The sequence below is a fragment of the Theileria parva genome, chromosome 1 (assembly GCF_000165365.1).
Source record: "Theileria parva strain Muguga chromosome 1, complete sequence, whole genome shotgun sequence".
Classification (NCBI taxonomy): domain Eukaryota; phylum Apicomplexa; class Aconoidasida; order Piroplasmida; family Theileriidae; genus Theileria; species Theileria parva.
Genome location: NC_007344.1, coordinates 2528694 through 2540030, shown reverse-complemented (window position 1 = coordinate 2540030; position 11337 = coordinate 2528694). Strand labels below are relative to the sequence as shown.

At 32.1% G+C, this 11337-nt stretch overlaps 4 protein-coding genes across 4 annotated transcripts; all 4 read right to left on the bottom strand.

The window, feature by feature from the left end:
- Positions 1-2957: 2957 nt before the first annotated feature.
- Positions 2958-5683, bottom strand: TpMuguga_01g01227 (SVSP family protein; the record flags this gene model as incomplete). Its single annotated transcript, XM_061305166.1, has 1 exon — positions 2958-5683. The coding sequence occupies one exon, from the start codon at positions 5681-5683 to the stop codon at positions 3062-3064; it is 2622 nt and encodes an 873-aa protein (XP_061161731.1). The 3' UTR covers positions 2958-3061.
- Positions 5684-6033: 350 nt separating this feature from the next.
- TpMuguga_01g01226 (SVSP family protein) lies at positions 6034-7122 on the bottom strand (the record flags this gene model as incomplete). Its single annotated transcript, XM_761654.1, has 1 exon — positions 6034-7122. The coding sequence occupies one exon, from the start codon at positions 7120-7122 to the stop codon at positions 6034-6036; it is 1089 nt and encodes a 362-aa protein (XP_766747.1).
- Positions 7123-7205: 83 nt separating this feature from the next.
- On the bottom strand, positions 7206-8876 carry TpMuguga_01g01225 (SVSP family protein). The gene is made up of 2 exons (XM_761653.2): positions 7430-8876; positions 7206-7335 (listed from the first exon to the last, which is right to left on the bottom strand). Coding segments are annotated over exons 1-2 (1302 nt in total). The 5' UTR covers positions 8731-8876; the 3' UTR covers positions 7206-7334.
- A 1331-nt stretch (positions 8877-10207) lies between these two features.
- On the bottom strand, positions 10208-11278 carry TpMuguga_01g01224 (uncharacterized protein; the record flags this gene model as incomplete). Its single annotated transcript, XM_761652.2, has 1 exon — positions 10208-11278. Exon 1 carries the CDS (start codon positions 11261-11263, stop codon positions 10208-10210), a length of 1056 nt encoding a protein of 351 aa, XP_766745.1. The 5' UTR covers positions 11264-11278.
- Between the last annotated feature and the right edge of the window lie 59 nt (positions 11279-11337).

Sequence of the window (11337 nt, the reverse complement as noted above, 5' to 3'; positions counted from 1 at the left end):
CTAAAACCCTAATACCTAAACCCTAAACCCTAAACCCTAAAACCCTAAACCCTAAAACCTAAAACCTAAACCCTAAAACCCTAAACCCTAAAACCCTAAACCCTAAACCCTAAACCCTAAACCCTAAACCCTAAAACCCTAAAACCCTAAAACCCTAAAACCCTAAACCCTAAACCCTAAACCCTAAAACCCTAAACCCTAAAACCCTAAACCCTAAAACCCTAAACCCTAAACCCTAAAACCCTAAAACCCTAAAACCCTAAACCCTAAAACCCTAAAACCCTAAACCCTAAAACCCTAAAACCCTAAAACCCTAAAACCCTAAAACCCTAAAACCCTAAACCCTAAACCCTAAAACCTAAACCCTAAACCCTAAAACCCTAAAACCCTAAAACCCTAAAACCTAAAACCTAATGTCCTAAAGAATCTAAAATACTTGTGGGGATAATACCAAACACTTAACTTGAGGGTCAAAAAGACTAATCAACTGTGGGGTCAAAACACTAAAGTAATAGCAATTTGAAAACACCGAAGTCTAGGATCAATTACACAAGAGTGGGGAAATTTAATGTCTTGATACGAAACAAACAGATTAAAGTTCAAAAAACTAAATTTAAAGACCTCCAAAGTACTATAACATAGTGAAATAATAGTAAAGAACAGTCCAACTCGAGTAAAAGAATAGTAAAATAACATTAAAAACACCCAACTTAATCTAAAACAACTCAATTCCAGGGTCTAAAAAAACTGACTCTTTAAATACTAAATGTAAAATCTAAAGTAAAAATGCTCTAATCGACTTAAACTGTCTAAACACTCTAAAAACACTCTAATCTAGGCTCAAAATGTAACAATAATGACAATTGAAACACTCAACTCTACCGTAAAATAGTCAAAAAGAATATAAAACTGACTTTCAAAAACCCTCAACTCTAGGGTCTAAAACTACCGGTAATCTAATATCCAAAATACTCATTCTACTCTAATCTAAACCACTAACTCTCTAAAATCTACTGAAAACTAATCAACTCTACTCTAAAAACTTAGTAAAACACACTCTAAAAATACTTTAAAAATACTCTAACCTAGTAAAACAATAATCTAATTCACTCAACTTTGGTGTCTAAAAACTACTAAGAACAACTTATAACACATTAAACACTCAACTTCAGGGTCAAAATGTAACTCTGAAATCTACTCTAAAAACACTCTAATCTAACTATAACTACTAAATAATTATCTAATACTAACTTTTATAACACTCAACCCTGGTGCTAATTCTGAAAACATTGGGAAATTTATTGTCTTGATACGAAACTAACAGATTGAAGACAAAAAACTCAATTTAAGACCTCCAAACTACTCAAATATAACTAGACTTACTAAATTCAAAGTTAAAACTAAGTCTACAATCATACCAAAATGTGTCTAAATAACACTTTTTATGGGCTTGAAAACACTTCTTAATGAATCCAAACACTTTAAAGAACAATAGAAAAAATTGTCTGACATGAAAGAATTAGACTTGAAATACTAAACAAAGGTCAGTTAAAATAATCAAAAACTAAGTACAAAACTACGAACTCTTCTAACACACAACCAGGAACACTCAACGGTAATGAACACCAATTATGAACAGTAACTAGCTAATAGAGTGTAATATTGAATTCCTAAATACTCCTAGATGACAATAAGAAGTCCGTAAAGTCCAGGGAAGTTCATGATAGAGGTCAACAAATGTGTCATTGAAGTATTGGATCATAACTAAAATTGTTAATAAAATTGTTAAAAAAATGATTAAAACCTCGTTAAAACTCGTTAGTAATTCATTTTGAAGTTGTCTATAATTTACTTGAACATGGAAGAACACTAGGGGGAAATGACCATACAACTAACCAGAGAGAAGAGTGAAGTTCACTGAAATGCTTAAAATGTTACTGTCAAACACTTTAGGAATCCTAGTTGGAATATGATAAATATGTGGAAAATATCAAATATGAGTAGAATTAGTAGGTCAAATAAATACTTTTTAGAGTGACAATAGCTGGATGAAGTCATTTTTGCAATTAGAAATATGATTAGTTTACATTTGTGTTAGAAAAGAATTGAATTCTGGCATTTAGTTGGTGATTCACGGTTTGAAAATACTGTGTGATTTCTCCGTGTGTGTAACAATTAGACTGGCTAAAATATGCTAATCCTAATCTTAAGTACAAGTATGAACATTGTTATAAGGTTTAAAGTTGAAAAACAAACCTTTTATAAAAATCTGTTTAACATATGAAATAGTGTGTTTGGCTCTAATTTGTAATGGGGGTTATGATGTTAATTGCGGGGAAAATGTCTAAAATTGACCTAAAATTTATATACCCAAAATGGTCAGTCGAGGCTCCAAAGTTGGTCGGGCTGGGTCGACACAGTCGCTGAAACTCGTATGAGGAAAGGCCCTACAAACAAGTAGTGCTAAGGTCTAAAGTGCCTAAATGATGTTTTCTACAAGCAATATACAGATATATGTTATGGGCTTAATGTATACTATGTATAACAGGTATAATATACACAATGTATATATAAAAGAGTATACATGAGTTTAGACATGTGTTATACGGACTAAAGTCGATGTTGATAGGGTTTTAGTTATTTTTAGTGTTATTTGACTGTTTAAAGTTGTTTATATTCGTTTAATATGAGTATCTAGATGTCCACAATCATCAATTGGTGTTATTTTTAAGATTTTAGAAATTCAGCTAAAATTAATACAATTCTGGATTTAATTGTAACAAATTTCATATTTATTTACTTTAAAATCAATTTTAATCATTAAAAGCTTGAAAATTGTTAAAATAATTAATATTTAATAGTATACTGGACAATTTATAACTTGTCTAGTTAATGCATAAATATTGATAATACTATAAAATGGATAAAATCATTTTTAAAACCAAAAAATTAATGTGTAATGAGTGTTAAAACATTTAAAAATTTTTATAAAGTCTTTTTAATTAAAATTTGTCTTAATTTTAAAATTTTAGTTTAAAGGTTTAAATTTATAAATCTTCGACTAAAAAGTTGAGTAAGTTTTAACATATAAATACTTATCAGCTCTTTTCCCATAAACATGAAATTTACCACCAAGTAAAAGTACAACTTCATTTTTAACGGTAACGTAAAAAACTTCAGGAGTCTCTTCACCATCGGTTCCTTCCCATACTACACTGTTTTTCATCATAATCCTATAACATTTTACACCTTGAGCAAGCATGAATTTGTAGCAACCTCTATCAGTAATGGTGGTTGTATAATCATCACGTTTCAATAACACATAATTTCCATCACCATCTCTAGTGTAAAGTTTAACCATTGATCTATAATTATGAGGAAATACTTTCCAACCAGCTTTGGTATGGTTAGATATATAGAACCCGTCGGAAGTTTCGAAAAAGAAATTACAACGATTTTTGAAAAAATTTACTGATTTACAAGAGTAGTTGGTTGATCTATGAATATAAACTTTCTCACCGTCACAGTGTAATTCTGCAATATTTTTTGTTAATTCATATACGGTCCTCTGATCATTATCCTTTACAATTTTATATTCATCCTCAGTCATTGGAACTGTGTTACCTTTTTCATCTTTTTTATAGAATTTGATTTCTTTACATATTTTACGTTTACCTTTTCCCTCAACTTCTTCAGGTTTAGGTTGATCGGGCTCATCACCGCCTTCAGCACCGCCTGATTCACTAGGTTGTTCAGGTTGGTCTGATGGTGGTTGACCATCTCCTGATCCAGCAGCGTCACCAGTTGGTTGATCCTGAGGTTGGTCTGGAGTTTTACTTGGACCCTTATCTTGACTGGGCTGTGTAGGTTTATCACCAGCTAGTTGGAGCCCTGATAATTGATCAGTTAAGCCGTCATCACCATCTGAATCTAGTTGAACTGGAATAGTTTCAGGTTCCAATTCTTCAGTAACTTTTGGTTCGGCTGGCTCAGATGTATCAGATTGTGGCTGGTGATCTTGAGTTGGCTGTGTAGGTGTTTCGTCAACTGCTTTTTCTGTTGTCTTGGGTGGTTTATCTGATGATTCAGTTTTTTCATTACTTGGTCGAGTTAGTATTTGTATAGGAGCTCTTGGTGTGACCATAGGTCCTGGAAAATGATGACTTGGTTGTGGTTGTGGTTGTGGTTGTGGCTGTGGAGGTGGGCCACGTAGTCCAAATTGAGGTCTTGGAAAAGGCGGCATTGGCTGTCTAACGGGTAATCTAGGCCTTGGAAGAGGAGGAACGTGGCGTTGAACTGGTAATCGTGGTCTTGCATACGGTGGCATTCTCTGTCTAACTGGTAATCTGGGTCTTGGATAGGGTGGAAATTTAGGACCTGGATAGCCTGGACGTTGTTGTGGGCCACGTAATCCAAACTGAGGCCTTAGATTACGCGGTATTGGTTGACCAAGTGGTAATCCATGTCTTGGAAAAGTTGGTTGTTGTGAACCAGGTTGAATAGGTTGTGCTTGTTCTATTGGTATTCCATGTCTTGGAAAAGGTGGTTGTTGTGAACCAGGTTGAATCGGTTGTGCTTGTTCTATTGGTAATGGATGTCTCGGATAAGGTGGTTGTTGTGGACCAGGGTAACCAGATTGAGTAAATTGTTGTTCCGGTATTAATGGAGGTGTTTGGTAAGTCGGCATTGGCTGTTGTGGCGGTACTTGAGGCTGTAACAATTCAGGTGCTTGTTGTGGTACATAATACTGAATAGGTTGTTGTGGCCCAGCCGTAGGTAATGGTTGAGGAGGTTGTTGTATTGGCCAAGTTTCATAAGGTGGTTGAAAATATTGAGGTTGCATTTGTTGAGGAGGTTGTATTGGTACAGTATCATAAGGTGGTTGATAAGTTTGAGGCTGTATCTGTTGTTGTGATTGAGGTGGTTGATAATATTGAGGTTGAGTTGGTTGATAATATTGAGGCTGTATCTGTTGTTGAGGTTGAGGTGGTTGATAATATTGAGGTTGTATTGGCTGTTGAGGCTCAGCAGGTTGTTGCCCATAATAAACTTGTTGATATGAACCTGGCATAGAAATATCCTGAGGTGGTGGTACATAATTTGTTTGTTGAACCATTCCCGGCTGGTCATAATACTGAATTGGTTGTTCTTGAGTTGTTTGTGGTTGCGGAGATTCATAATAGATGGGTTGATTTGGTCCATAATCAATAGGTTGTGGTCCATAATCATTAGGTTGAGATATAGGTTGAGGTCCATAATTAATAGGTTCAACTATAGGTTGTGGACCATAATGCTGTAATATCTGTGGTTGTTCAGTTATTGGTTGAAGAGGAATTGGTTGATTTAATGTTACATAATACAGTACTGGTCCAGGTTGTGGAGTTGGATCATAGTACTGTTGAGGTTGGGTAAATTGAGTTGAGTCCTGTGGTGTGTCCTGATCTGTTTGAGTTTCCGCTTCTCTAACGCCTGTAGAAGATTTAGCCTGTTCAGATGTTTGTGTTTCTTCAGAATTATCGTCTTCGCCTTCACTATCGCTATATGGCACGAGTCTCAATTCTTTCGATGAATCTTCAGCACCATATCCATTATCATCTGTTTTATCATTAGATTTGTCGGCACATCTAACGAATCCGATTAGTACTAGTATTATTACATGTTTGATCAAGTAACGGCGATCCATTGAATTAAAAATCTATTATTAACCATGGGGGATCTGAAAATGAACAATAATGAGATATTTAATGGGTAACTATATTAATTTTTAATCTAAACTGTAAAAAACATACCGAAAGAATATATAAAATTAAATTCCAAAAAATTAACTAAAAATGTTACATATTTAATAAAGTGTTGTTATAAATTGGATCATCATATTACATTGACGATCAAAAAATTGAAATCGGTGCATAAGTTATTTGCACAGGAAATAAATGCTTGTTGGGAAAAATAAGCATAAAATATAATAAATTCTAATTTTAATCGTAGTAAAAGTATTTATGATATAATGTATTAAATGAAAAATTTACTTGTTTAATGAACATTCCATTTTGGGCTTGATCTGGTATAGACTTCCCGAAATTTCCCATGTCTTCTTTCAATTGAACGAACAAATCCATTGAAATAAATCATAAAACATTTTTTAAGACTATAGCTTACTGATTCTGGATAATCCTCATGATCTTTTTTTTGATAGATTACTTCTCCATAAATTTCAATTCTGGTGCAATTTAAGCCTTTAACATAATATTTGAACGATCCAGTCGCAGTTATATCAATTTTACACTGTTGAGGGGTGAGTTCAACATAATTACCTTCAGAATCTTGTGTGAATATTTTAATATAGTCTGGGATTATTCGATCATGTTCTACCCACGTACGACCTGCATACCTAATAAACAGAAAATGATTTTTTAAACGAATCACAAATCTGCCTGCACATTTATTATATGTTAATGTTAATGCATAATCTAGTCCACTTTTATGTTTATAAACAGTATCACCATCACATTTAATCATTTCCAGATTTGCATCGAATGAATATTTAAGGGCAGATTTATCCTTAAAGTATACTGTATAATCATAAAAACCCATTTCAACCATATTTCCAGTTTGATCTATCTTAAAAAACTTAATCGACTCACATTTTCTAATACGTTTAGGTTTACTAACAGTCATGACTGCTTTATCATAAATAGCTTCAGGTTTTACATGTTTACCTTGTTCATAAGGTTTATCTTTAGGAAATTCTTTACCTTGTTCATAAGGTTTATCTTGAGGAAATTCTTTACGAGGACGTCTAGTAGGTCTGTTACTTCTGTAACTATGACTTGGTTTTGGTGGAGTAGGTTCATGCTGTTCAACACCTGTGTGATCACTATCTCCAATTACTAAATCTTCCAACTCTCTTACTACTCTTTCATATGCTTCGGTATCAATATTTTGTTTATCAGAGCCTTCAGTTTTTACGTCAGTCTCAGTAACTTCAAAATTATCATCATCTTCATCACTATCATTACTGGTGGTGCCATGTGTGTTATCTGGTTTATAACCACAATTTACACATTCGATTCGCATTAATATTATTATTAGTCCATATGTGAATATTTTATATCTTTGCATTATATAATTTATCTATTCTAAAACCATGGGGGATCTAAAAATTATTTGAAATATACAATAGTGTTGTATTTATCAACTCGTAAATAATGTAAAAATATAAAATAATTTTTAAAATTTTAAGGTTAAAAATTGAAATATCAAATGGGCTATGTTTAATTAAATTATGAGATTACTGACATTTAAAATATTTTTATTAGTTTAAAAATTAAAAATCTAAAAAATTATTAAAAATGAATTTAATATTGCCTGAAAATCGATGAAATTAAATATTTAATTATAATTCTAAGAAATACATAATTTAACTTACCAATTTCTAGGGAAAGTTTTAGTTACAACAGAGTCATTTGAATTATAAATTTCGATCGAATAATATCGAAAATATAATCTTACATAACTTTTGCTAAAATAGGTCAATTTTAAAAGAGGTGGGTCATTTGGTTTTCTTATCCAAACGATTTTGTGTTCAATTTGGATCATCTCGCACAAAACTGGTGTATTAAAAACATATTGGAATGACTGAGATGGCGTAAGTTGAATATTATATTTGTTATGTGTCATTCTATAATAATTTCCACTACTACTTTTTCTATATAGTTTTAATTCCTGAGGAGCAAAAACAACCCTTTCAACCCATATTCCATTTTGAAGAATACAAGATGAAACTCTGTTATTAAAATTGACTTCGAATATGTTTTGAACTTTTCTAAAAATTACTGTCCTAGGATAAGATAACCCTGGTGTATAGGTCCACACGGTTATACCATCGCAGAGTATCTTAATAAGACGAGCTCCAAATTTAAATTTAATTGAAAAACGATCAGAGATTAGTATCTTATATTTGCTATCATTCATTGGAACTAGTTTACCGGTCGGATCGTCAGTTAAAAACACAATTGAAGGTAATTTATCGGTTCCTGCAGCAGGTGTTTCGGCTCCAGGTGAAACAACATTTTCAGGCTGAGTAATTGGTTGGGCGTCTTCATCTTCAAGTAATTTCTCTATTCCACTTACTATCACATCAAAGTTTTCTTCACTATCACTGTCACCTTCACTACTAGCACTTGAACCTGGTTTAGTTTGATCTAATTCTTTACCGGGAGTAGATTTTACTTCATCTTTTTTCTGACTAATTTGGGTGGTATCGGAACTGAGGCGAGTTGGAGAAATTGGCTTTTGTTTAGGTTTAGGTGGTGTATATTCAAGATGAGTAATTGGAATTAGTTTATATTTCCCGTCCTTACCCTTTTCAGGTGATATTAAATAATATTTCGGAGCTTCTTCTGTAACTGGTGGTTTAGGATTTGGATCTTGAGCTGGTGGAATTGTTGTTTGAGCCGGTGGAATTGTTGTTTGAGGTGGTGGTTGATAACAAGGATGGGGAGAATATGTACCAGGTTGAATAGGAACTGAAGATGAAGTATCTCCACTGGTGTCAACAGTTTGACTATCATCTTCAATTAATGTTTCTAATTCTCTTACAATTAAATCATAATTTTCATCATCACTGTCATCATCACCAGCTCCAGATGCGCCTTGCTTATCGGAAGATCTAACAAATCCAATTATGCTCAGTACAAGAAAATATGTGTATATAACGTATTTATTCATTCTAATAATTAAAATATCTATTTCCCATGGGGGATCTAGATAAAAAATCTAAGGAATTCAGATGAATAACAAAAATTATTTATTGAATACACAGATAACAAGATTATATAAATTTATATAACTATTATATCACATTATTATTAATAAATAAAATTTGTTATTTTTGTTTATAAAATGGGGAATTATCAAGAAATATCTAGAAATTTATGATCTCTGATCTAATATCAAATAAATTAAAATGAGAAATAACCAAGATTCAGTTTAAAATTATTTTATGGTATATAACTGTAGCGTTAGTATAGTAATATTATGGTAATAGTATTAGGTATAGTATTACCAGTGTTTACAAAGTTAAAAAGTGTGTTATCACGTTGAGATCGGGTATGGAATTAATCAAAATATTTTAAATTTTGATTTTTGATCATTGTTTGGATCTTGAATAGTAATTTGTGTATAACTATTATCAGTGATATGTAATAAAATAGTACTACTTTTAGATTATTGTTCATTAACAATTAATGTGGATCTTGTAATTTGGATATTGTATTCTTTGACAGATAGGGTAATGGAATTAAGTTTAGTAGACTCATCTCTTTTGATAGATCAAGTTTATATAGAGTGTTTAATAGTTTTAAGAGTCTTATGTTTGGAATTATTAGGAATTTGTAATTCCAGTATCTTTATAATTTGATTGTTAAAATAAAGCAATTATTGATAAACCTATGAGAAAATTTAATATTGTAAAATAATTCATGAAATTCAAAAAAGATAGAATTTATTAAAATATATAAATATTCAATTAGATAATCAAATAATGTTTTTGTTTAATATATGGTATATAAAGTATAAGAAAGATGATTAATATAAAAATATTGAATATCAAAACGCATAATTAGAAATTGTAAACATATCTGTTTTAATAATGTGTAATGTAAATTACCGTTTGCATAGTGTGTGATTGTGGAATCAAGAAATGAAAATTTAAATTAAAACCAGACAATTGAAAATAAATCAAATAATTTACATAGAATAATAAAGACACAAATGTTAAACACAATTATTTGCTTAATTATAAGATAAACACATAAGGAATCTATGGGGAAGGAATCTCAATGTATAGAGAAATTTGATAAAAACCAATGTAATGTGTAACTATAATTGACTATGAGACTGTTTACTTATTTAAGTGAAACAAATATTAACGTCCGATTAATTATGATTTTGTGTTAGATATTACACATCATATCTATTGACCTATACATTGTTTAATAGTTATTTGTTTAATGGAAATATATTATATACTAATTATATATTTAATATATCGGTCAATTTTATCGAGGTGTAGCAATTTAGCATATGGCCGGTAACTAATAATCGGACAATACCCAATTAGTTATTCTTGTTAAGACATGCTTTATATACCAATAATTTATAAAATAGTAGGATGAACTAATTAAAATCATATAACAGGTAGAAACTATTCCATCTGTACAAACCTGTAACCACTAATAATGGGTTCGGATACACTTTCTGACGGTTCTGTAACAGCATCTGGTTCTTTGGTTTCACGCTTGGTCACCAGAACCGTTTCCTTATCTGTATCATCTATGTGATTTATGGATACTTTGAAGTTGGAACTGAAGAAAACAGTTACGGTATTATTATCAAGGTCAAACAGGACTACTGTAGGTCTTCCTCTGTATGGATACTCTGTGGACCTGAAGACTACATGACCGTTGTATACTAGTTTTAGATATAGTCCGTTCACTGGATAGAAATAACCGGAATTCCACTTGTTACAATGTAACATGGAACTTTTGAGGTGTATCAGTTTGGCACCGGAACCGTTTCTGTTGTCAGACGTAAATATTTTGAGCTTAGATAGGGATATTCTGGATCCAAATTTGTAATTGGATTGTTTGGCGATCCAGGAAGGTATTTCACTTTCGATCTTTTCTAGTTTATCAAAGGCGTCGGATAGGTACCAGCCGGAATCGGAAAGTCTATAGATTGCAGAAGTTTTCTGGAAATCGTACTCGAATGTTAAAGATTCAGTATCAAAGAGAATTCTTGTGGGATAGGCACCAGGTTGTCTCTTGGAAACGGTTTGATCACGATACTTTACCTCAACACATCTAGCATTTGGAGTGAATACATATAGGAGCATTCCATTGCCATGATCATAGACATTATATAGACTGGTATCATTATTGACAAGCTTCAAGGACTCTTCTGTTTTTTCGGTAATAATGGTAATATCTTTGGGATACATAGAAGGATCTAACTTAGCGGAAGGACGATGGGAAAGATCTTTTTTGAGGACCCAGCTTTTACCATCATACACATATAAATAATAGTATGGATCAAAGTTCAGATATAGAAAACCAGATGATTTAAAGTATAAAGATGTAGGATATGGACCAGACACATAATTCCACACACACTTACCATCAAACAACAACTTAGAACACTCACTACCTAACAAATATAACAAACAGTCACTATTGGGATACTCAAGAACCTCAAACTCCATAGGAACAGACTTACTACGATCAACAGAATCACACTTACACAGTTCAAGATGCTTATGGAACACAGAAGTTACCT